General features: G+C 34.3%; 3 protein-coding genes and 1 long non-coding RNA gene across 5 annotated transcripts; 2 read left to right on the top strand and 2 right to left on the bottom strand.

The window, feature by feature from the left end:
* Window positions 1–296: 296 nt before the first annotated feature.
* LOC100801269 (X8 domain-containing protein) lies at window positions 297–2,582 on the bottom strand. The gene is made up of 4 exons (NM_001255924.2): window positions 2,322–2,582; window positions 1,860–2,099; window positions 1,705–1,741; window positions 297–1,031 (listed from the first exon to the last, which is right to left on the bottom strand). The coding sequence occupies exons 1-4, from the start codon at window positions 2,371–2,373 to the stop codon at window positions 707–709; spliced, it is 654 nt and encodes a 217-aa protein (NP_001242853.2). The 5' UTR covers window positions 2,374–2,582; the 3' UTR covers window positions 297–706.
* A 3,788-nt stretch (window positions 2,583–6,370) lies between these two features.
* On the top strand, window positions 6,371–12,384 carry LOC100800731 (pentatricopeptide repeat-containing protein At1g26460, mitochondrial). Of its 2 annotated transcripts, XM_003518718.5 has the most exons (7): window positions 6,374–7,087; window positions 8,822–9,044; window positions 9,145–9,624; window positions 9,966–10,172; window positions 10,917–11,054; window positions 11,140–11,331; window positions 11,907–12,384. In XM_003518718.5, exons 1-6 carry the CDS (start codon window positions 6,477–6,479, stop codon window positions 11,326–11,328), a joined length of 1,848 nt encoding a protein of 615 aa, XP_003518766.1. In that variant the 5' UTR covers window positions 6,374–6,476; the 3' UTR covers window positions 11,329–11,331; window positions 11,907–12,384. The 2 variants fall into 2 exon arrangements, with proteins under 2 accessions (XP_006574938.1, XP_003518766.1); XM_006574875.4 differs by lacking the exons at window positions 11,140–11,331; window positions 11,907–12,384 and having other exon boundaries at window positions 6,371–7,087; window positions 10,741–11,054.
* A 1,412-nt stretch (window positions 12,385–13,796) lies between these two features.
* Window positions 13,797–15,300, top strand: LOC106795725 (uncharacterized). The gene is made up of 2 exons (XR_001384477.3): window positions 13,797–14,870; window positions 14,969–15,300. It is a non-coding gene; the product is annotated as an uncharacterized lncRNA (long non-coding RNA).
* A 3,926-nt stretch (window positions 15,301–19,226) lies between these two features.
* SGF14f (14-3-3 protein SGF14f) lies at window positions 19,227–22,947 on the bottom strand. The gene is made up of 7 exons (NM_001251478.2): window positions 22,803–22,947; window positions 21,216–21,522; window positions 20,694–20,781; window positions 20,475–20,584; window positions 20,237–20,385; window positions 19,820–19,866; window positions 19,227–19,494 (listed from the first exon to the last, which is right to left on the bottom strand). The coding sequence occupies exons 1-7, from the start codon at window positions 22,873–22,875 to the stop codon at window positions 19,489–19,491; spliced, it is 780 nt and encodes a 259-aa protein (NP_001238407.1). The 5' UTR covers window positions 22,876–22,947; the 3' UTR covers window positions 19,227–19,488.
* Window positions 22,948–25,724: the final 2,777 nt, after the last annotated feature.

Here is a 25,724-nt window from a genome sequence, read left to right as displayed (position 1 = left end):
GCTGTCGTTGGCCACCATTGCTACATATTAAAAAAAAAACGATTTCACATGATTCTTAAATATTAAGCCATATTTTGCTCCAACAATTTTCTGAATTGTTCTGATCCATAACTGAACATAGTAGCAAGTCATGACATCAATGTCAAATGAAAAACGACGAACCAACCTCACGGACTAAAAATTAAACATATGAACATCAAAATTTTGCCATGACGATTGCTGAAAACGGTGTAACTCAATGCAAGCCATGCCCAAAAAATAGTTCAACAAAAGAAAAAGGAATAAGGGATCATAGATAAGTAAAAAACAAGTAAATATCACATATTAACATATAAATAATACAAGGTAGCAACTAGCAAGGCTCAGTAAATAAAAATAAATAAAAAATAGTGCCTCTCATAGTGATAGATAGATAATATACAAATGGAAACCGATCAGGTTCCACCCCATTAGTAGCTATATTATCAAATATTCACCACTGAAAAGGAACCAAATTCCCTAACACTTCTTTTTTTCTCTCTTTTCTTAGAAGTAGGAACAGAACAAAAACAAACAGGAGGCTAAAGTGGGGGGTTTTGCTTCTGGATGATTCCAAGTGATGAAATTACAAGAACACCCTTGTACAGTGTGGCAAAATCTCATCCACACATCAAAACAAACAGCCCCAAAAGTGTTTTTTTTTTCCCAAGAACTGTACCACTTATTATTAGACCCTCAACATTACTAGCAAGAAGGTGATAACAAGAGACACTAGCAACATGCTTATGTCTTGCAAATGAACCACTCCTTTGTTTGGGTCATTGAAGCCTCCTCCTGTTCCAGTTGAAGATGTTGGACTCATTCCAAACACATTAGGGTTACCTATGGTGGTGCCGGTGCCGGTGCCGGTACCAGTGCCAGTGGTTGGGCTGGTACCGGTGGTTGTGCCTGGAGTGGTAGTAGTGGGGGTGGTTGGAGTTAAGGTGGTGGGTGGTGTGCCTGTTGTTGGTGTAGTGGTTGTTGGAGTTGCTGTGGTGCCTGTTCCAGCATTGCTGCAAGTGGAAGCCAAATGAAATCAGCTTATAAGTTATGATCTTCACATAGACTATATAGTAGTATATTAATAACTAATAATTTATAACATAAACTATATGCTAAGCATTGAAATAGTTTCATTAAATATTGTATGATCATAGATCTAGGAAGGATCAAGTATGTGGGAATGAAGTGGATAAAACAAAAATAATTGTGGAACATCATAATCATGACAGCTAATGTTTCAAAAGGGCAATCATGATGTCATGGATTGTGAGTAAAATAAAATCTGATTATTCAGGCGGTGGATACATGACCCCCCCACCCCAAAAAAAAATGGCCTTATGAAAGTATTGATCAGAAAACTAAAAGTATGCTGTACCAAAAAAAAATAACAACATAGGTTTGCTTTTGCAAATGATCTAATCGAAGTTGAATCTAACCAAAGCCATCTCTAAGGGCACCAAAAAGTAGGCAATTTGGATATGAAAAGCTAACTTCAATAGGAAAAAACAAGGACAAGGTCACCTTCATCTTCTGTAAATGGAAAAATTGGGTTCAATACACCATGGAAGCAGCCAACAACAACTTACCATTAGTGTAAAAAAAAATCTTTAATTTCAGATAATTAAGATAATGATTGTGGTTTAATAAAAACAAATCAGCAAGATCCATAATCAAGAAACATACCTAGGACTAGAGGGGTAAACACATGTAGATGCTGCAGCTGTAGATCAAAGAGGCAGGGGCAAAAAGAGAGGAAAAAATTAGCAAAAGGGGATTTTAAATTTTAACAAAGATGTCAAAAAATTTGAAGGTGGCTAGGAAGTGCAGGATATGCTTACTGGGTGGTGTTTGACTAGGGGTGGCAGCACCAGAAAAATCACAGCTTCCCTGAGCTTGACCCTTTCTCTGGAAATAGCTATTAACAGCATAGTTGCAGTGATCCTTCACAGTGTTAGGTTGGAAACATGCTCCATTTTGGAGAATAGGGGTACAGTCAGCTCCAGCACCACATGCATAGTCTATTGCTTTCTGAAGAGCTTGATCACCCACACCATCTTTGCATACACAGTAAAGAGCACCTATTGGAAAAAAAATCAAAAATTGAAATAAAAACCCCATCTTTTTTTTCAGCACCACCAAGTAAAACAGAACAGAAATAGAAAAGATTCCTTGAACAAAATCCTTTCTAAAATCCCAAGCTTTGTCACAAAACCAAAAACAGGAAAATCAGTAAGGAAAAGTAATCATGAGAACCCATCCCATGAAACTTGAAACAAACACAAGCAAATCCAGGTGCTTACTTGAATGGCCAGTGAGGGCAAGAAAAAGCACAAAATATATCACAAGAGCCATGACTAATGATGATGATGATGATGATGATTCAGAGGGTATTAGAGAAACTTAATTGATGGAAATTGAAGAGGGTACTCCAGTGTGAGGCAGAGAGAGAGATAGAGAGAATGAGAAGAGTTGAAGCAGTTTTGGAGAATGGAGATTTCTGGACAAGAGGTGAGGTGGTAGGAGCCTGTCTGGTACACTTTTCAGGCACCCTTTTATGTGTTGAACATTATGTACATAAGTATTATTGTATTAATATAAATCATAATAAATTAATAGAGTACTAAGTAATGTAACTTTATTATGTACGCTTCACTGGGGAGAGTGTTCTGTTCTGGGGAATTGTACTAAAGCAGAAGCTTTTATTATTATTTATTATTTATACTATACAACAGTATAATATGTGTTGTGTACTAAGTATATGTATCTGTATTTATTTTTGTCTAAGCTCAAACGGTCCTAAACTCATAAGGGTAACTCACCTTGGTTTAAGGGTGGTGGCGGCATTGTGAACGAGAAATGGACAAGTGCCCCTGTGGGCCTAGGTACGAGGGAGATTCTCATAGATCTTTTGTTCTGTTGTGCGTTGGCACTAGAACCATCCAACAGCTACCAGTCCCTTTGGGGATGGAACTTGTGGCAGCTGTAGATTAGCATTCCCTGTTTAGAGTTGGAACTTCTTGTTGTTAGGACACATTCATGAGAGTAAATTTAGCTGTAGATTAGTTAACTTCAATGTTCAACCTATTTTAGACAGTAAATTCAATTTCATAATATGTTTAATGATTATTAAACATATGTTTGCACATCAATTTTATAGAAGTGAAACTTGATTGCTTTTGCAAAAACTTAAAGGTATGTTTGAGTTAATCATCATTGACATACTTCCTAGATCTTTATTATCATCACTTAATGAATCCAATCTTATTTAAGGCGGTAAAAAATAGTTTTTGATTGTGATTTTAATTGCAACATCAAGATTTTGAAGTTATCCATAATATCTTTATCTTGCATAATTGTATTAATCTATAATTTTCATATTTATCCTTTTTGGCTCTCTTTTACAAATTTATTTTGAAAATGTGTTTGTTATAAAACAAATTAGTAATATAAATCTCTTTTGATCAAAGATCATATCAAACTGAAAATTTGATGATGTGGCAATCATGTTAGCATCATAAATGAAACAACTACTTGCAATAATTGATCGTCTAGATAACTTCTCAAGCACAATTAATTACCCAAGTTATTTGACTGTGTATGCTTGTTCTCAAATTCAAAGGTTGTAAAAATATGTATAGAAATAAAAAATTCTAATTGTTGCTTCAATGCACAACAAGAATCAACAAATGCCAATTTGATAATTCAACTACTTGTCTCTCAAGACAGTATGTTGTCACGTCAAGTGGTGAAAATAGCAATCTATGATTGCTATTTCATATATACATGGAATATGTGTTCACATGTAAAGAAATGTCTAAATGAACAAACATTACCTATTTTTCTTTGGGTTATCTCAAAATATTATCCATTTTTGTTGTTTCATAATACATTATTAATTTGTTATTAGTTCATCATCATTGTGTTATAATAGACCCATTTTGATAATAAAAAAAGTCCAAAAGACTTAATCCCCCAAAAAATCACAATGAAATTTGTGACTCTAATTTAAAATTATAATGCTAATTTGTCAACTTTCAAGGGGAAGATTTTTTTTTTTGTTTAGAGTGCATTTTTTAAGTAAATTCAAAATTACATTGTGGATTCTTCAAATAAAAAAAATCTCAAGCAACATAAAATCTTCAGTAAAAGAAAGAAAGAAAGAAAACAACTACCGTTCTTTCCAAATCAGAATCAAAATATAGGAAGAAAGATGACAGAAACATTGAACTCAAAACCAGCAAAACATGTTCAGGTCGGCGTGAATGCTTTTTCATATGTTGATTATTACCAATAATGAGATAATGGATTCGTTATACACTATTATGAAGAAATGTGGTAAGGACTTCAATTCAAAAAGGAATAAGGAATTTTCTCCTTTTTGTGACGAGGGTCAAAGAAGCATTCCTTGGAATTTTATGGTTGCTTTTGGGTCACTTTATTATGTGTCTCTAAAGTTCTTAAGTGGGTTTAATAAAAAGGTGCATGATGAATGAAGGGTACCCTCCAAGCCCTACTGTGTAAAAGTCTATCCTTCTACTGAAAAGTCCATAACGAAAGTTGCCACTTTTCTACGCTTCTTTTTATGATCTGTCCACCTTTATTCTCGTCTAGATCCATACTTGTCCAATACTATCATACTTGAAAACGTTTTTTTTTTTTTTTTCCCAACCATTTCCGTGTTTGGATTTGCTATAAACTGCATAGAATCAATGTTGAAATATAAGTGAACGTAATTTTAGAGAAATATTCACATATTTAGTTTCATGTTGACAAATTAATTATGAGTTAGAATAATTTGACAAGAATAATTTTTTTTTACTAAATTTGTTATTAATTTATTTTTAGAATTAAAAAAAATCTAAACATGGATAAGATCATTTCAAAATTTATTTAATTCAAAATTAAATTTACAAATGTTTACCCAAACACACTATAATAAGATTATATATTGTGTTAATTTATTTTATTAATTGAATGTCATAAAAGTAAATCTAAAAAAGTATAAAACCACCAAAGCAATCCAATCTAAAATCCAAATATTTGGTTAGATTTCTATCAGATTTAATATTAAATTAAAGATAAACCAAACTAAACAACGTTATTTTTACATTTCTTTTTGGTGAATTTGTTATTTTTACGTATAGTTCATATAGTTTTTCAATTTCCTACTTCTGTGCTGTTAGTTTTATTTCCTACTTATGTCTTTTAATCAGGTGGTTCAAAGTTTGAATCTTATTTGATCTTTGAGTACAAAAAATTATATTGAGAGAAAAATATTTATCTTATGCACTGCCCTTTTAAGTACTAATATTATTGTCAACAAAAAAAATCATTGTGTTACCATTGAAAAAGAAAGGGACTGTTATATGCACCACCCTTTTAAGATTTTCAGTTTTCATTGCTCACTTAATTTTGTAATTTCTTTTATAAAAATATCCTTCACAAAAACTAATTTATGTTGCTTATGATCATACAACGTAAACTAGTGTTCGTTTTGTAGTCATCCACAATGGAAACTAATTTATGTCAAATTACGCACCTTTCATCCCTCAAATCAAATGTAAACTAGTTTCCGTAGAAGATATTATTTGTAAAAAAAAACTTACAAAAAAATAAAAGGAGAGCGTGAAGAGTAAAAAGGTATATCTAATAGCAACCCTCAGAAAACAGAAAAAATAAAAAAAATCTGCTTACCCAACCCAAAATGTTAAGTCTGTAAGGAAATTACTATTTGCGCCTCCATTTCTTCTAACTACACCTAATACCCCCCTTTATACATCTTAATTACCCATTATACCCTTTTTGCTTAAAAGGAGTGTGCCCCATATGAACCCTTTTCCTTTCCAGAATAACATATATCCATTCCATAAATATATTTCCAGAAAGACATCTGTGATAGTAATAAAGTATCACTTAAGATAATTAGCATTATAAGTGTTTATCTTGAAACCTCATGCTTCTTATTTTTATTTCCATTCAATCATTAGTTTATAAAATCCTATTTAAAATTTTATTTTCATTTTATCTTTATTATTTTTTCAACCCTAATTTTGAACCCAATCTAATAGGAAAACACACAATGTTACATATATATACACAATATTATATAATGAAGATGACATGAAGATGGGTTTCCATGGGGTTTACTAATTTAAGGAAAAAAAGTATAATGGGTGATTAAGAGGTAGAAAGAGGGCATGGGTAGAAAGAGGGTATGGGGTGTACTTTGCAAATTAATGAGTGCATATAGCAAGTTCTAATCTGCAACAGTTAGGCTTAATCCAACACGGAAGGCTCAACGGAACCTGCAATCCGTGATTCACATAAAAAGCAGGGAAAAAAATGCATGAAATTTACCATTTCTACCCTCCATCTTCTCTAACCCAAATCTCAAAGAAACAAAACAAAACCCTAACTGCATTAAACCCGAACACACATCACTCTGAGTTCCATCCATGGCGTCGCAAATGGCGATCCTCTTCCGCACGCGCACCCTCCTCTCCTCCAAACCCACCACCACCCTCATCAAAACCATTACCACATTCCCCTTCCTCTCACAAGAACCCCAATTAGTGGACCCCACCCCACCCCCCTCTTCCTCTTCAACCCCTCTCCCTCCCAACCCCGCCTCCGGCAGCCCCCTCTACCACGAAAACTGGCGCAGCCCAATCCCGCCACCACCCTCCTCCGCCGGCACCTCCCATGCGCTCTCCCCCGTGGGCTTCTACAACCGCGCCACCTCGGACACCTACGACCCCCGCGCCCTCCTCGACCTCTTCGGCGATTGGATGGCCTCGCAGCAGTGGCACGACGTCAAATTCCTCTTCGAGTCATGGGTCCGCTCCCTCGACAAGACCGGCAAACCTAACAAGCCCGATGTGAATCTCTTTAACCATTACCTACGCGCCAACCTCATGCTCGGCGCCTCCGCCGCGGAGCTCCTCGATCTCGTCGCGCAGATGGCGGAGTTCGACAACGTCGCCCCCAACACCGCCTCCTTCAACCTCGTCCTCAAGGCCATGTGCCAGGCCAAGGAAACCCTCGCCGCCGATAAATTGCTCCAACGGTTAGATCCATCGCTTCTCTCTGCTCTAAATTGTTGAATTTTGATGTTGTGATGAGAGCTGTGTGAGGGCGTTGACCGTTGACTTGGACTTTGTTAAGAGTAGGAGTTTGTGAGATGCTGATTTAAATCTCAGTGCTGAAGAGTTTTTAGATATCGGTTTACATATTTGTTCAATTTAGAGGAGTTTTTAGATTCTAAATTTCGGATTTTCTTTCGAGTCTTGCTAATGCATTAGGTCTTGTTTGGATAAACTTCTCTAGGTTAAATGAATTGAGCTTCTCTCATAGGTTAAAACTTAAAACTAACTTGATGCACTTAAACTTTTATGCAAGCTCTCATTCAGCATTTCCAAAAGCTGAAGTGCATAAGTTTTTTTTTTTTTTTTTTTTGATTCATAGGAATTAAACTCAAGTAATTTATAATGACTCACTACTCAATCAACTGAGCTAGATCCCCTTCAAAGTGCTTTTGAAGAAGTTTATCTAATCAGAGTCTTAGTAGCCTGTTTGTCAAACCTAGAAGCAAACATGAACTACGTAGCTTTTGGCTGGGAGTTGTTTCCGTACATTGTTGTCTGGAAATGAATAATAGAATCTTTTGGATTAGGATTACATCGTAGCAGTTTCTTTAGGATAATTTTTTTGATAATAATGACATGCCTTCTCTCTGCCAGTGGGGGCAAAGAACCTGACAATGGTGGAAACTTTGTGTATTGAACTACCCTTTTTAAGATCCATTTGTTTTTAGTAATTAAGAAAAGTCACCTGCGTAATGCAAGGACAAGTGTGTTGTATACTGTGCATGCTATATTTAATAAGTTACTTGCCTGGTTTTAAAATAGTGTTTTTGGTCTATAATTGGCTGAGTATTATTTGCCTAGTTTTATAATAGCTTACTAATATATGTAATAATATTTGTTTTCCTTTCTCCTGTGGCTAGTTCTTTTGGTATGAGCATAATTTACACATTCCACTTTTTTTATGGGTTTGATTATATGCAAAATTGCTGTTTTGTAATTGCTTGTAATACTGTTTACCTGGCAAGAGCTACTTGTGCTAGAAGAACTGTTAATGGTTTAAATATATATTACCTTAACATACTAACAACTAACATGTGCTGATAAAAAAATAAATATATAACCTTAAATAATTACTTGTTTATTTAATTGTTATTGGATTGAATTTTTTTGGTTAGGTATTCCTAAGTTATAAATTTTCCTTGATTAGTTTCTGTCTGTTGCTTGTTCTTGTTGATCTTGATGTAGAGGGAGAGCCTACTCTTTTTTAAAGACAAACTGTTAAGTGACACTAATTTAATAGTTTGAGCTTTATGTCTAATTCCCAATCCCAACTGATATGAGATTCTAGCTTCGTTGTCAATGTCGTTAGGTTCAAAAGAACAATCCATACACTCAAAGGGTAGACAAAGTGGGCTCTATTTCATTTGATTAGAGGTCAGCCCATTCCTAACAGGTAGGCTGTTAAGAAGGCAGAGTCTGTACTTTAGACGAAGTTTTGCTTCTCACACTCAACTGAATGGGCCTCACTCTTGCATCATTTCCTTGCTTGTATTATTGAACAGAAAGTTGAAATACCAATAAGCATACAATGAGACAAATCATTGTCAAAATTACTCTAATTAGTATATACATGCCATTTGTTTGTATTTGTATGAGTAAATTGAGCACATTTGCTTCTTTATATATCAACCTTTGCTTTGTTATTATATTGTCAGGATGTTGCAGTCAGGAAATGATGCTCTCCCTGATGACGAATCGTATGACTTAGTCATTGGAATGCTCTTTTCCATGGGCCAGATTGACACTGCATTTAAATATATAGATTTAATTTTGAAATCTGGTAATGTGTTGTCAATGAAGGTTTTTATGAACTGTGTGGGGAGTTGTGTCAATAAGGGAAGGCTTGATACATTGGTGACAATAATTGAAAGGTGCAGGGTGAGTGATTAATCTTCTTAATAAATTTTTCTGTACCAGGTTTACTAATAAACTTGATGATTCTTTTATTGATATTCTGAAATCTCGTTGGTGTTTCTAGGCATCAGATCAAAACAAAGCTCTTTGCCCCAACTGGGACTTGTGCAATTTTATTGTTGAAATCGCAACTCGAGAGGATAATAGCAAATTAAGTTTTTATGGCCTGGAGTTTATGGCTAAATGGATTGTAAAGGGTGAACGTCAAAGACCCCCTATATATCTTTCTGTAGATGAAGGTTTAGTACTGTCAGCTCTTTTGACTGCTGGTAGAACCTATAATTCTGATCTGCTAGTGGCATCATGGGCTGTTTTGGACCGCTCATTGCGTAAAAAGAAAGTTCCTAATCCAGAGTCCTATCTTGGAAAGATATACGCGCTTGCGTCATTGGGGAATCTACAAAAGGCTTTTGGTACTCTAAATGAATATGAGGCAGCTTATGGAGACTCTGGTCAAGAAGCTGAAGACTTGTTCTGCCCATTTACTTCTTTACATCCATTGGTTGTGGCATGCTCCAAGAAGGGTTTTGAGACTCTAGATAATGTATAGCTTTCTTTCTGTTGAAGAAAATAATTGCCTAACCTTTAGGATTTGTTACTAATCCAATCCTGTTGTGATGTTTATAGTTTTTGTAGACTTTACAAGTTTTCTATTGGATATAAATTGTGCAACTTTTCATTCTTAACATAATATATATGTATTGTCCTAAATATATCTATTTAAATAAGATTCCATGTTGCTATGACATATGTTGCATTTATACTACCTTTCTGCACCTGTTGGCACGCATGCACCATATATTAAATCGCGTCCATGGTCTTTTTGGTTTTTAATTATGGTATATTCATTTGCAGCTTTGTCTAATCATGCTTTGTTCTGTATAGGTTTATTTTCAACTGGAGAATTTAAACCGTGCAGAACCTCCTTATAAATCTGTTGCTGCACTAAACTGTGTCATTTTAGGATGTGCAAACATATGGGACCTTGATCGTGCTTACCAAACTTTTGAATCAATTGGATCTACTTTTGGGTTGATCCCTGACATTCATTCATACAATGGGTTGATGTATGCCTTTGGGAAGCTGAAGAAGGTGATGATTCATTCTCCCAATCCTCCTCTTTATGTATCTTTTTGCCCATCCTCTCTACTTCCACTGCCCCACACCTTTTGAAAGCCTGCATTAGACTTTAAATCAGTTTTGCCTGAGCTCTGCATGCATGATATTTAAGTTGACATATAATACCTCTGTCCCTATATATTTAGGAGCCTTTTGAGAATTTTTTTTGACCCTTTTTATTTTTTAGACTCCTCCCAAATTTCTCTGGCATTTATTTTTTTATTTTTACCAAAATACCCTTGATTACTTTTCAATTTTTTAGTCAATAAACAATAAATGTTGTAAATTATTTCTTGTAAGAGGATTGACTAGCCGCAAACATTAATTAATTAGGTAGAGTGAGATGATGAGTCCCAATAATTTGAAGGATAAATTGTTAACAAATTTTAATTTTAATGCCACTCACTAAATTAATCAACTTTCTTAATTCCTGTGAATTAGTTAAAATAGTCTTATATTATATATAGTGACAGATGTAGTACATAGGTGCCACTCAGTCTAGCTTTTCTTTGTCATTACAATTGTTTCTGTGATTGCATAGGATGATAGGAAAGGATGCACATGCTTGGTTGGAAGCTGATGTGGTAGTGGGCGCTGTGGGGGCACATTTCCTTTTGATTGTTCTTTTGCTGCTTAATTATTATGTACTGGAGCAAGGTCTGACTGATGTGTCAAACAAAGAAAAACCCACTTATATCTTTAATTGTCTTGTGGCAGACACATGAAGCTACAAGGGTGTTTGAGCATCTAGTGAGTTTGGGTCTCAAGCCTAATGCAAAATCATATTCTCTTCTTGTTGATGCCCACCTCATTAACCGGGATGTCAAATCTGCTCTGGCAGTGATTGATGATATGGTAACTGCATTGTTCTTTTTTTTCTTAAAAAAATTAGTATATTTTGCCAACAAAGGTCATTGATGTATATCAAACTCATTGACAGAGAGCTGCTGGATATGAACCATCAAAAGAGGTGCTAAAAAAGGTCAGAAGGCGATGCATGCGAGAAATGGACAACGAAAGCGATGCCAGAGTGCAATCACTGGTTAATTCCTTGAATTACCGATTGGGTTCAGAAAACCGACGGGATATTCTGTTTAATCTTAATTACAGTAGTATGGGTTATGCTTGAATGGTAAGTTTTGACACTACAAGATAATTTTTTGGAAAATTTAAGGATTTTTTATTATTGGCAAATGTTAGTTTGTTGGTTTGTTAATTTAAAGATTGATTGATTTTAGAAAATGTTCTTTGTTTTCGTTTTCTGTTTTCACTTTTAATTATATAAATGTCACCTGTTTCACTTTGTTTCCTGTTTAAAAATATCACTTTTTTTTTTTTTTTTTTCACTATTATAGGAACTTTTGAAAATAGGAAACAGTGAAAATAAGACGGTACTTTTGTAATTAAAAGAGAAAAAAATTAAAAACAAAAAATATTTTCTTAATTCAAATGGTCTCTTATTTTACTGAGTGAAAATATTTACTTTTGGAATGTAGTATATACATTTTGGTTAAGTCTTGTTTCTTTCACACAAATACACTGCGGGTATGACTCTTATAAAGGAGTGCCTACAGTAAATTTGTTTCTGTTTATCTCCCTTGTTTCTTTTTATTTGGAGGATTTATCTTTCCTCTTGGATGAATTGAAGTTGAATGGTGTTTAGTTCTAAACCTACTCTTCATATTGATATATAGTTCTTTTTGGCAGGGTGCATTGTCTTTGATGTTCAAATGAATTATTTGAACTATTTGGCATATCTTTTTATTGCATCCGTTTCCAAGGGAATCTATGTATATTAGTGGATGCTGCTCAGGTTGCCGGGGCCGGATGATGCAAAGAACAGCTTTGTGCAATCTTATATTTGTTGTATTTATGTGTTTATGAAGCGGGGAGGATGTTGATGATGGAATTAGCTTTCTTAGTGAAAGCCCAAAGCAGTGAATTTTCCAGCAAAGTTCGAAATAATTGTAGGACTGATCCAATTTTGGAAGAGGTTAGAATCAAGATCGACACTTCTCTCATGGTTCTTAATTTTTTGTTGTGTTTTTTTGGCACTGCCTGCTTATTCTTAACAATCTAGTGTGGCAACGACTACAAGCTCCAAGGATTTGGAAACTGCTTTTTGTGGTGCTGTGGTTGTATTAAATTAAATTCTACTGCAAATAATGGTAAAACTTCCAATCAAGCGCACGTTTTTATCATTGTCTAAAAAGTTAGAGATGTAAATGTCCATTTCTATATGAATGTGCTGTGTTTGGAAATATTCACCTAAACACCGAACTTGAGTCGTTTGTCTTGTAGTTGTGGAGAGAGAACCAATATCGTATAATTTTCTTTGATGCAGGCTTGTAGTTGTGGAGTGAGAACCAATATCGTACCATTTTCACACAAATTCGTCCCTTTTAGTATGGGAGATTTTTTTGTTGGACCTATGGTTTTTTATTTTTTATTTTTTTAATTTTCCTTTTCTACCTCTCTTCCTTGCTCTTCCCACTTCCTCTCTTATTTCTACTCAACCGAACCCAACTGTAGTTTTTTTAGAACAGAATTTGCAAAATGTTATTCACTCTGATGTAGCACTTATATGAGTTGCTGCACAAGTTTGCTACATAATTGAATTTCAAAAGGAGCTAGTTATACATATTAGTTAATGAATTTTCAAATTAAGCTAATTGCACATCTAAGATAAAATTAACAACTAAAAAACCAAATTGATAATATTCCAGTCTTACAATTCAGGTATGATTAAAAATCAAATTGATAGGCAACTAAGTTACTACACAAAACAAATATGCATGATGCCAAACCAGTCTCCACTTCGCTGTCCACTACAACAAACTTGGCTTCTACAGGTGATGCTGCTTTGTGTGATCAACGTGGCTATAGCCAAATTGTTGGATCTCTACAATATTTGTCACTCACCCTGATATTTCAACAAGCTTTCCCAGTACATGCATGCTCCTGCCACTCTTCACATGCAAGTTGCTACAATAGTGTTTCAAGGCTCACGTGACTTTGGCCTACATCTCTGACGTTCTTCTGGTGGTAGTTGCTTGGGGCATCCAGCATTTTTGCTGGGGCACTTAGCAATGTGGGTGAAAGGGTAAAAATGCCTTTCATCCTTTAATACAAAAGCGGCACAGTGACTCGTTCGTACGAGTCACTGTTCATTTCTGAAAACGCTTCTTCTTCCTCTGAGAGAAAACTTCTTCTTCTGAGAATTCTTCTTCTCGTCCGCATTGCCTCCGCACTGCCTCCTCTTCTTCTTCCTCCTGCGGCCTCTCCATTGTCGGTTGCGGCCTCTTCTTCTTTGTCGGTGTTGCGACTTCTTTTTCGCTGTTGCGGCCTCTTCGTCTCCCGTCTTCGAGGTTAGTGAATCTTCTTCCTCCTGTGGTGTTTGTTCTTCTTTGCCATTAGATATTGTGTATTATGTATTGTTTTGTGTTTTGGTTTGCATTGGTGCGGCTTGTTTTGTGTTTTGTGTATTGTTGTGTGTACTGTTCTCTGCTCCATGAAAATTCTCGAAAATTCTGCTCCATGTATTGTTGTGTGTACTGTTCTCTGTTCCCTGCCATGCTTCTTTGTTCCATGGAAATTCTGTGAAAAACCCATACAGATTGACAATTTGTATGGGTTTTTTTTTTAAATAAAAAATAAAAAATTGTTAGTGAAAAGTCATACAGATTGACAATCCCTATGGGTTTTTTTTTTAAAAAAAATTGATTTTTATTAGAAAAAAGTAGGAAAAACTCTAAATATTTATATTGATTTTAGTTTGCTTATTATTGCTTTTATGAATGATTTATTTATTAGATTTGTAACGAAAAAGTAGGATTAGATTACAATTTAGATTAGATTTTTAAAACAAACATTAGATTTGAGAAAGAAAAATTAGATTAGAAACAGGAAAATGTTGGTAGAACAAAAATAGTAAAATATTACTTTGTCAAATATATTTCAGAATGCCACGCTCTCGTCCGTCGTTATCACGTTGGATCAACCTCAATGAGAAACTGGAGCAGCTTCTTGCGACTGTGCCCAATGATAATTAACATATAGTTGCTTGAATGTTAATTTTGTTAATTGCTTGAATGCCTATTAATTGCTTGAATGTTAATTATGTCAAAATTAACAATTGAAGAGCACGGAGAATGGAGGGAAATGGCAAACATGATGCAGAATGTAACGGTTCCACTAGAGACTTTTTTTCCAGATCGATCACGCCAGGGATCCGGTCATGTTCATTTTGATTTAATTAACATATGATTTTTCTGTTATTTCGTGTAACTAACCAACCTTATTTTGTGATGTCAAATGTAGATTTTCGGTGAAGTTAGTAAGGTATATGCTCTCAGGTGGAAGGACGTACTTGACGGCATATGGCATTTGGTTGACAAGGACGGAAATTATCATAATGTTGTCTACAATAAAGATTTGGACCAACCAGCCATTGTAGTAGGGTGAACAACACTATGAGATTTTTACCAGCTGACTAGAGATCATCTAGTATCCTTAACTCATTATGGTAAGAGTGCATTTTTTCTTATCATATTCAAGACCAATTGTCTGCCCAGATCATTCTCAAGATGACACTCTTTATACCATCAAGTGCCAGATTCTGTCACCTTCAAGGTTTATCTCACTCGGCAGAAAGCTACCTGTAACAGTCTGGTAAGCAACTTTATAATTTAGTTGTTAGCATTTCTTTATTTTCCAAGTTTTAAATTTCATAACATAAATTGTTGACATAACATTTCTTTATTTGTCAGGACGTTCCAAGTAGTATATATTATTTTCTTAAAAACAAAAGCTGGACTCATTTGCACTTGGAGGACGTTGTAAAATGCCGGCTTGTGTTCAATCATTGGAGGAAAACACTTAAAATTGGAGCTGGATGGAAACATTTCTGCCAAACCTTGTCCTTGACAGCTGACATGAAAATAATTTTTTAATTCATTGATCCCAATGTTAACCGTGTGCTTTATTGGCCATGTTTATAAACATTTTAATTACTATGAACATTTCAATTATTATGAACATTTTAATTATTATGAACATTGTAATTACTTCTAAACAATTTATTTATATAGTTGTTTTATAATAATTATTTTATCATGTGTTGATTCAAAATTTGTTGCAACAATGTTCTTATATATAATAGTTGTTTTGTCATGTCTAATATTATCTCATTGTTTTTGAAAAAAATTGGTCATGTTTTTGAAATAAATTATTTTTTATTAATGACTATATGAAATTTTTTTTATCATTGTTAAATTTAATCAATTACTAAATTAAAATTAATGACTAAATTTAACCAATAACTAAATTAAAATTAATCATTAAAATAATTTTTTAATTGTTTTGTGAAAAAGGCCAGTATTAAGCAAAAAAAATTTGACGTACACACGAATTGGCAATCCGTATGGCCATATCATACAGATTGTCAATCCGTATTATTTATACGGATTGCTGATATGTATGAACCATATGGATTGTTGATCTGTATGGCCCATACGGATTTTCAATCTGTACATACGTCAAATTTTTTTTTTTTGCACTCTGATGATGGAAATCGACCAAAATTCACCGTATACTACTCACAAACGCACGTACACCATCAGAGACCAAATACGCTTCCAAACCGTCCTTAACGGAAATAACTTACACTAAGTCATGGAAATTTTGGAGGGGGGGGGGGGGGCAAATGGCACTGCAGAAATGAAAAATTGAACCTGCTATTTACAACTATAAGGGTATTTTCGGCATTTTCAGAAATTGCTGGGTGCCCCAAGCAATTTCCTCTTCTGGTTTTCACCTTCGCGTAATTTGGGCTGGTGACTCAGCTGATAAGTCCACTACTGCCTATATTATGGACAATCTCTGATACACTTGGGATGCACTAAACAAATAATGAGGTGTGTTAAATAATTACCCTACATTATTTACTTTGGTCCTAATGCCACCTCTTGGTCTTGTAAGAAGCAATCAATTGTTGTCAAGTCATTTATTGTGGCTGAATACTGGAGTATTGCATTCACTGCAGCTCAACTTATTTGGCTCCGTGAAGTTTTGAAAGAATTGCAATTGCTTTTGCATAAACTACCACTCATTTATAAGAGAATCGTGATCAAAGCATTATGCCGTAACAAAGCAAACAAAGGGACCTAATCTAGCATAAAATCACCATAAAAATAAAATCAATTCATACAAGTATATAAAATTACATATAATATTCACATGCAATGGATGGATACAAAAATGATGAGAGGAGATCAAACACAATAGATGAATACATGGATGCTGACTCACCTCCATGGAGAACTTTTAAACAACATAGTAGCATAGTTAGGAGCTCTTACTGTCTCCACTGATGACAAGATTCTGGTTAGGGGATTGTTTGATGACAAGTGAAACGCGCTACTTCCAACAATGGAAGATAAGCTAAAGGAAGACGGCAAGAGGGTGATGAACAGTCCTTGATAAATACAAATGAGTTCAGCATGAAACCTAGAATGTAGAGAGTCAATCTTTCTAGATGCACTGAGAGCAGACAATCCTTAATTATTCTAAATACACCATTAACTACAATTATGAGCACAATACTTTAATTCATAGTGGTGCACATGAACAGATTCCAAGCTATCAACTACTAAAATAAATAAAAGAAAAGAAAACGAAAATAAAAGAAATACAATTTTATTTAATTCTAAAAAGAAAGTCAGCAACAATACCCTCCAACTCATGAGTCTCAATTATTATTATGCCAAAATAATTTTAATTCAATGTCATATAGCTTTAAGAATTGTTGCTATCACTTGTTATGGGATATCCTCAGCCTCTCTGACTTTAGCTCTAATCATAGATCTCCTGGTCCTTGTGCCAGTCTTTGAACTTCAATATCCTCATCAACAGAGCCAAGCATGTTAATTTATATCATATTAATACACCTAATCTAGAATGGTAATAGCATTAGGTGAATCATCAATCGAAGCTAGAACGGTAAAAGCTTTTGGTGATAAAGAGTACGTGGCAATGCTCTATACTGTGGATAAATTACAGTGATCCATCACGAATGATAGTGCGTCAATTGCCTTAATCACGACATGGAGTCACAACCCTCGAGGTCTCCTTGGCCTCCACCACAAGATTCACACTCCATCACAGGGTGTAGCTACTCCAGGATCATGCGTCCAATAGACCATGATATGATTAAAATCAGTCTTATTAGAGTTGATGTTCATCAAGGTGTGGGAGGATAAGGAGGAAAAGATTGTAACTTGCTGCCAACAAAAACTAACTATTAATGTTTATCGATAAAAAAAACAAGAAAAAATTCATTTCTTTCAATACAATTTCAATTTTTCAATAATGGGCTTTTCAACAAATCCTTTTATCCAGAGGTAACAATTTAATTACTTTTCTTGATATCAACTTTAACATAAAAGATTAGTTGTTGTCCATAAGACAAAATGAAAGTTCAATCGCAGCAATTTATTTATTTATTTACGTTTACGTGCGCCTGCTAAAACTAAAGTGTGATACACTTAATATATGTAAGTGTTACATGTCACGTTTAAATATTTTAGGAGATGGTTGAAACTTATTTATTCTACCTCTTATAATAATAGTAATATTATTATGTGATTTCTATATTGATTAAAATTTTAGAAGGGAAATATACACTAATCCAACAAAGTGGGTCTTCTAGTGAGCGAACTGGTTTTAAATTTTGTCCATTAACATTTGTTTACAGTTTCGATTTGACTTTATATATGAAAAATATTAATGGAGAGAAATCAATCCTTAAATGAATTTCGGTATCAAAGAGATTAATCATTGGTTTTTCATTGAAAACCGTGGTTAATCCACTCTCCTACAGTCCTACTCCCTCACGCAAATAACATTTTTTTTTATCAGTCGCAAAATAACAATTTAAATCCAAAGTTTATCTAATAATGTCACCAGCTTCATATCACAATAATCTTCACAGCAGAACACAATTTCAGCACATATGTAAAAAAATCAAGCAAGCATCGAGAGTATCACATTCACAACTCTATCAATTACAGGTGAATAAAATTTTCCAACAATGAACTTAAACACTCGACACAAGTAGAAAAATTTTGTTCCAGATAAAAAGGTTACCACATGAAGCTCAAAACTTCTTTCCCACCTTAATCAAGTTAGAAATTGATTCTCCTTTTGCTGCCACGCACCCCTCTCTAATACGGTGCTACGGCACATGAAAAGTTGAACGAGATCAAACTTTTAGACAGCGACGGCAATTTAAAACTATGTATAGGACTAACAGAAAAATGATTTTAAATGATAATTTCAGATTGATGAATATGGTTCTAAAAAGGAGTATAAATAACAATGAGAACTAGCAACACCATCGAGCACTCATGAATCAACTCAGGCAAAAGTATTAACTTAAGTAATATCTCAACTTTAAATTTGAATATATAAATTATGCTATATACTAAAGAAAATTTTTGCCGCCCACAGAAAAAATAATACTAACAAGTAATAACACATTTTTTAACATTATTCTGAACAAACTTCATTATTAATTAAAATTTATTTAAAATCACAATTTTTAGTTTTCACTTATTAAATGTCTTTACTGATTTTTTTGTTTTAAATAAATTTCAACAAATAGTAGTGTGTTCAGGTGTTAGAAAATGTGTGCTAGCACTTTTCAACAGTTACCTTCATACTTCTACGTTTTGCACATGATTATTTTCTAAAAAGAAATAAGCAACGAGAAAGTAACTAAATATAATGTGCCTATTGTTGATTAATTTAATCCATTTAATAAGTAAGAAAAATTACTCATTGGAACCTTGGGGTTATTTTTGTTTGGTAGAAATTTTGAGGGGAGAGATTGCATGTTAGGTGCAAGGTGCAATCTTCAGGTCAGGAGACATCACGAATTCTAAACCATTGATCTGTGTTGTGTACTATCTAGGAGTGTATAGGAAACATAAATATCTTGAGCAAAATAAAGCCAAACATTATGAATGAAGGAATAAGAAGATGCTTATAAGGGTAAATGTAAATTGTTCATTGCTTAACTGACCACTTAAAACAGAGAAGGCAATAAAAATAAAAAGTTTTAAGGGAAAAAAAAGGGTGCAGATCTTCTGGCTTTGGTAAAGATATTAAGAGAGAACAAGAATTATGAAATGGCCACCACAGTCCCTATTGTCCGGTCCAAATCCATTGCAAGAAAAGCTGAAAAATGCCCTCTTGGGGAGTACCTTAGATTTCTGACTACTGAATCACATCAATGCTGCAAAAGTAGTAGAATGTCAATATAAGAAACCTTGTTTATTATAAACAATCGTTAAAGAAAAAATTATTCTTACACAAATCTTTGAAACCTTAAGTGAAAAAAAAGGTGATGTTTTTTGTAATTAATTGAAAAACCAACAAATGAGAAAAAAAAAAATTCAAACCAAACAGACCCTAAGTCATTCTTACATATACAAGAATTTACTTATTTTCTACATTACACATTCTTAAGTATTAAAAGTTAACAACTATAATATAATGTCTTTGCACAAATTTCTCGAGAAAATCATGTAAGCATAAGCCAAAACTTATAATGCACACACCTCAGGCTCAGAAGGTTTGGCTTCTTCAGCTTTTATGTTGTCCTCACCTGCACGAGAGCATCACTTTAGTTTATAAACCAAATAATAACAAGAAACATAATTATGCAGTTAATTAGGAGTGACTCAGTTGAAGACACCACTCTTGAAACAATGACATTGATCTTCATGATAAACAATCCAAGAGCATGCAATTTTTATTTTTTTTTCATTTTCTATTCATCTTAATTTGATTGTTTCACAAGGTTGAGGGGGACTAAGTGAGTGGAAGATAACAGTTGCAATGATATTGTACAAAGTGTACATCAATCACTTCTGCCTCTAAGACATCATTATTCAGCAACATACGGTGCAATATTTATTGCTTTCCCTATGCAAAACTCAAATGCATCTAATATCAAGTTTCAATCATTCTCATACCTCCATCCTCTGGTAAATCGGAAGTCCAGAGAGTAAGGTTGTCTCTCAACAGCTGCATGATCAAAGTGCTGTCCTTGTATGACTCTTCACTCAGGGTGTCCAACTCCGCAATTGCCTCATCAAAAGCTTGCTTGGCCAAATGGCAGGCCCTGTAAGTTTCAGTAATGATATTCAGACAAGAGCTAGCAACAAAAACAATTAAATGGATCCACGAAGAATGAGAGAATCAATAACTTACCTTTCAGGAGAGTTCATTATCTCATAATAAAAGACAGAGAAATTGAGTGCAAGTCCAAGACGGATTGGATGTGTTGATGGAAGATCTGTGTTTGCAGTGGCAGAAGCAGCCTGATAATTAAAACATTAGCGAAAATCAAATGACGGTATAGTGTACAATATAAATAACTTATGAACTAATTTAGTACTAAAACACAAGATCAAACAGACAAGCATGTACCTCGTATCCTTTTAGTGACTGCTCAGCTGCCTCTTTCCTTTCTTGGTCAGTCTTGAACTCAGCAAGATACCGAAAATAATCACCTTTCCTGGATCAAAAGAAGAATAAAGGAAATCAAGGATAGCAAAGAAAAGTATGTGGTAACCAACAAGAGATGCTGTGCAACATTAATGTTGAGAAGAATTTGAACACACAAATCCAATGACTCATTCATAGCATTGGAGTCCCTATAGAACTAAGAACAACTCAAGCTAAGGGTGTTCTACCCACCGTGTGGAAAAACAGTACATGCAGCACACAGAAAATAAGTAATCAAATCATCATATTCATACAGATTCTATGCTTACCAGATCTGTCCTGATAACTTTCTTTTAGACTTTAATGAGAAAAGCCAATTATATCTACTCAAGTTTAGAACATACTCAAAAAAAGAATATGGAGATAATGGTAATCACTGAAAGAACCAGGAAATGAATTGAATTCATCAAGCAAGTAGCACAGCAAGGTAGCAACATGACTCACATCTTGTAGTAGAAAACGCTAGCTTCTGCTGATCCGGAAGAAGGAATCAAATGCTGGTCTATAATAGTCAGAATGTCACCACAGATTTTGGAGAGTTCCTCCTCAACTTTTTGGCAGTAACTCTTGATCAGTTTAACATTGTGCTCATTTCCCTTAGACTCTTCCTTCTGCTCAATTGAGGACATTATGCGCCAAGAGGCCCTTCGTGCACCAATCACATTTTTGTATCCCACTGAGAGAAGGTTCCTTTCTTCCACAGTCAGATCAAGATCAAGTTTTGCTACTTTCTTCATACACTCAACCATTTCTGCATAATAAACACTAAGTTTCAGAGAGATATCATTGTGTTAATACAACAAAAAACCAAGCCTGAGGAATTGACTACATGGATGAAAATATTATCTATTTGCATTTTGTAAATTCAAAGCAAACTGGCATGCACTATGCATTATGCAACAAAAATTAAGCTCACATACTGTACATTCTGAGCACAAATCAGGCTTTCTCAACCCTGGTCAAATATCAGACAAAATTAACAAAATAAAATTTAAAACAAATTAATCTTCAGTTCTTCACCTAATCGGGCAACAAGATGACACTCAAAAGGTAAAAGAAAAAAATTGAAGCATATTCATATTGGCCTCTTGCGATCAAAAAGTTAGAAATGCAAATAGTGTTTATCAAATAGAGGTGGACAGGTTCAAGAGCAAAAGAAAAAAAAAACGGCATTTCATTTTCTATGATTCACTCTGTTGACCAAAAAAATCATGAATTAGACAGTGTCTCCCCCATTGGCCCCATGACAACACATTGGTAACCCTATTCAGTTTTGAAACTTGGGACCCATTTGATTCCCTTCTCACTTTTTGAATTTAAAAATTGTTCTCTAAAATAATTTCACATTATTCATCAATCAATTTCTCATCCAAAATCAAATAAGTTTTGAAAATTGTTCCCAGAATAAGTGTTTAAAAAACCAAAAACAGAAACAGCATGGAGATGTTTTATCATTTTCTTCTATTTTCATCAAGTTCAGTCTCTCCTTCAATTCCATTTTTCCTTTGCCTACCCTCCACCAACTATCTGAGCAACCTTATCTAGTTACATTATGAAAACTAAAAACAAATTTTGAAAATAAAAAATCAAGCATACCCTTAGTTTTTTTTTTTCCTGACAAAACATCAAATCCAACGATTAACATGTTAAAAATTAAAATCCACTACAAGGCCACAATAAAGAAAAACTATTACAGCATAAGTCTAATCCAAACAAATTACAATTCAACAAATAAATGAGGGTCACGCAGAGAAAACGATCTAATCCACAAACTAATCCACAAAAAAATCAAAACCCACATCTCAAAATCAAATCTTTTACATATCCACCCACATTTCCAACCAATCCACAAAAAAAAAAAACACCAGAAAACGATCCAACAAACAGATCCAGACCAATGCCAGCATCAATAACACAAACCCCATCAAGAAAACATTTTAAAAAACAACTCATTCAAAACAAAAACAAAAACAAAAAAAGAAATCAGATTAAAAAAAAAAAGAAAAAAAAGAAGGGTAAGTGTAACAAGACCTTCGTATCTCTCGGCCTGCTCGGCAAGCTTGGCCAAGTAAACCTGGGTCTCTCTCTCTTTCTCGACGGACATGGTTGCAGAGAGAGATCACAAAGCGACGAACGAGAAGAAGGAACAACAAAAAAGGGGCGGAGAAAGAAAAAAGAAGGGAACAACAACGATGCAATGAAGGAAGAAGAAAAATAGAAAAGGGTGGAGTGGTTATATAGTGGCCAAAGATGGGAGCATGTTGTGGAGGTCAAAGGGAGACCGAAATCTCAACCGTTGGATCTCTGAGTTTGAAAGACGAAGCGCGCAAATCGTGATCGACTCAGAAGAGAACAATGCTTGCTTATCTGTAATTTTTGCTATTTGTTTATATTATTTTTATGGTAGGATTGTCTTCTTGTTATATTTGTTAGGTTTAATTACCCTTTTTTAGATATTTTCTAATTTTTCTAAATATTTTTGTATGATTTCTATCTTGTCTAAATTTTGTATTTGTCATTGTAAAATTGTTTCCGTCATTTTATCAAATGTTGTAAAAAAGTGTGATACGAACCAAATATAAAATAAAAAATAAATTCTATTAATATTTTCTCAATTTTACTCTAATTACACATTTACCTCATCAAATGTTATATAATTCATGTAAAATTTAGAGAGTTTCATTATAACTTTCTCTAAAAATAAATGTGGTTTAGTTTAAATATAACATTAAATTTAAATCAAACCAAACTAATTTGTGATTTGATTTGATGGTTTTTTTAAATAAAAAAAATTAATTTATTATTATAATTTCAAATATATCAAACACATGTTTAATTTTTCTTCCACTCTAAATATATTATGCTTAGTGGGAAGAAGGTCCACAAAAAGGTCCAAAAGCGCGCTTAGCGTAAAGTTGCGTAAAAATTAAACTACCTTAGGCCTATAAAAGGAGTAGGAAGTAAAGGACACGCTCGAGACTCAAAGCTCTCTAATGAATAGATCCTGCCTGAACATGTTAAATAGGGGAAACCTGTTGGAAATAATCCAAGTTCTACATCGGCTAAAAGTAATCCCATATTAAAATATATAAGTGAGGGGCAACCCTCATCCCTTGAACTAGATTTTGGAATTGAGTTAGGCCTCTCACATTATTCATTCTAAGATGGTATCAGAGCGGGTTTTGATCACGCTTCCGCTAGCCCTCGCTTGTGGTGACAAGCACCCACCATTTGTTGTTCACGCATCAAGCTCAAGAAGTGCTTGACGTGAGGGGGTGTGTTGGAAATAATCCAAGTCTCACATCGGCTAACAATACAACCATATTAGACTTTATAAGGGAGGGGCAACTCTCACCCCTTGAGCTAGCTTTTGGGATTGAGTTAGGTCTCTCACATTATACACTCTAATATGGTATCAGAGTTAGTTCTGATCCTAGGATCATGCTTCCGCTAGCCCTCGCTTTGTGGTGACAAGCACCTACCATTTGTTGTTCACGCATCAAGCCCAAGAAGTGCTTGGCGTGAGGGGGTATGTTGGAAATAATCCAAGTCCCACATCGGCTAAAAGTAATCCCATATTAGAATATATAAGTGAGGGGCAACCTTCATCCCTTGAACTAAATTTTGGGGTTGAGTTAGGCCTCTCACATTACTCATTCTAAGATGGTATCAGAGCAGGCTCTAACCTGGGACCTCGTCCTCGCTTCCGCTGTGACGAGCACCCACCATTTGTTGTTCACGCACCAAGCCCAATAAGTGTTGTGCGTGAGGGGGTGTGTTGGGAAATATTCAAGTCCCACATCGGCTGCCTTACTCCTTAGAGTGCAGTTTATATACCTGTTGAGCAACTTCACTTAATGCCAATTGGTTTTAAGATGAAATCTAACAAAACCCTCTTTCTATGTCCATTATCCCCTTCTTTTCCTATATCCATTTCTCTTCTTCTTCTATCCATATCAACCCCATGAGAGGTTTGCTATGGACAGAGTGACTTTGTTTTATCTCTGTATACATCTTCATGCTTCATGTGATTTACTATTTTATCCTTGCAAAGGGATTTGAGAGAAAGAATACATAAATTAGGCTCTTCACCCTGAGGGATCAGGGGTTGAGTGTCTTAGTAAATGTGGATAGAAATTGGAATAACATTAAATAGGGAAATATCTTAACATTGCATCAAGGGTAGTTAGACATTCTAGGCCCCGACATATTTTAAATTCTGAATTTACCTTTAATCATCATCTTTATCTTATATATTTACCATCTTTTGATTTAAATTTTTATCTTATCTTCTATCTTTCTTTATCTTTTAATTTAAATTTCTTATCTCTTTTACTTATCTCTTGCTTGCAAATTGGGTTTGCATCAATCTAAGTACAAACAAAGTTCTTGTGGATTTGACACTCAAACTTCCGAGTACTTTACTACTTGAGATAAATTGGTTCACTTTCCAATGAGTTAACATATTTTCATCTTTTCTAGGCTAGATTTTAGTGTTTTTAGGCTTTCTAATCCATTATGATGGTTATTGGGAAGTAAATTTTGGTGAAAAATACAAGCTTAGTAGGAAGTAATTGTTAGTGGGTGTTAAGTCAAAAGATATTTATGTCTTAAAATGAATCAAGACTTCAAATTATTTTTATTAGATGCAAATAAATATAAATGATAAAAGTTGTGTCTGATATGCTATCAGATTATGATCTGTCTCTATGCATTTGAAGTTTTCAAACGATGCACTCATGAGAGTTTTGATATAACATTGAAGTAGTACATTTAAGAGTTTCATTTAATACTCAATGTCTTATATTCTTTCATGCAGAAAACATTTTCCTATGATCTATCAAAGTCTTATGAAGAATAAATGAAGCCTATAGTCTAGACGATGTTGATCCTCATCAAAAGACAGGCTCTGTTGTTATAGACCTGCTATGATGAAAGAAGTGACTTTCCTGC

The sequence above is a fragment of the Glycine max genome, chromosome 2, assembly GCF_000004515.6.
Source record: "Glycine max cultivar Williams 82 chromosome 2, Glycine_max_v4.0, whole genome shotgun sequence".
NCBI lineage: Eukaryota > Viridiplantae > Streptophyta > Magnoliopsida > Fabales > Fabaceae > Glycine > Glycine max.
Note: the sequence above shows the minus strand (reverse complement) of the source record. Positions and strands in the feature narration are given on the sequence as shown.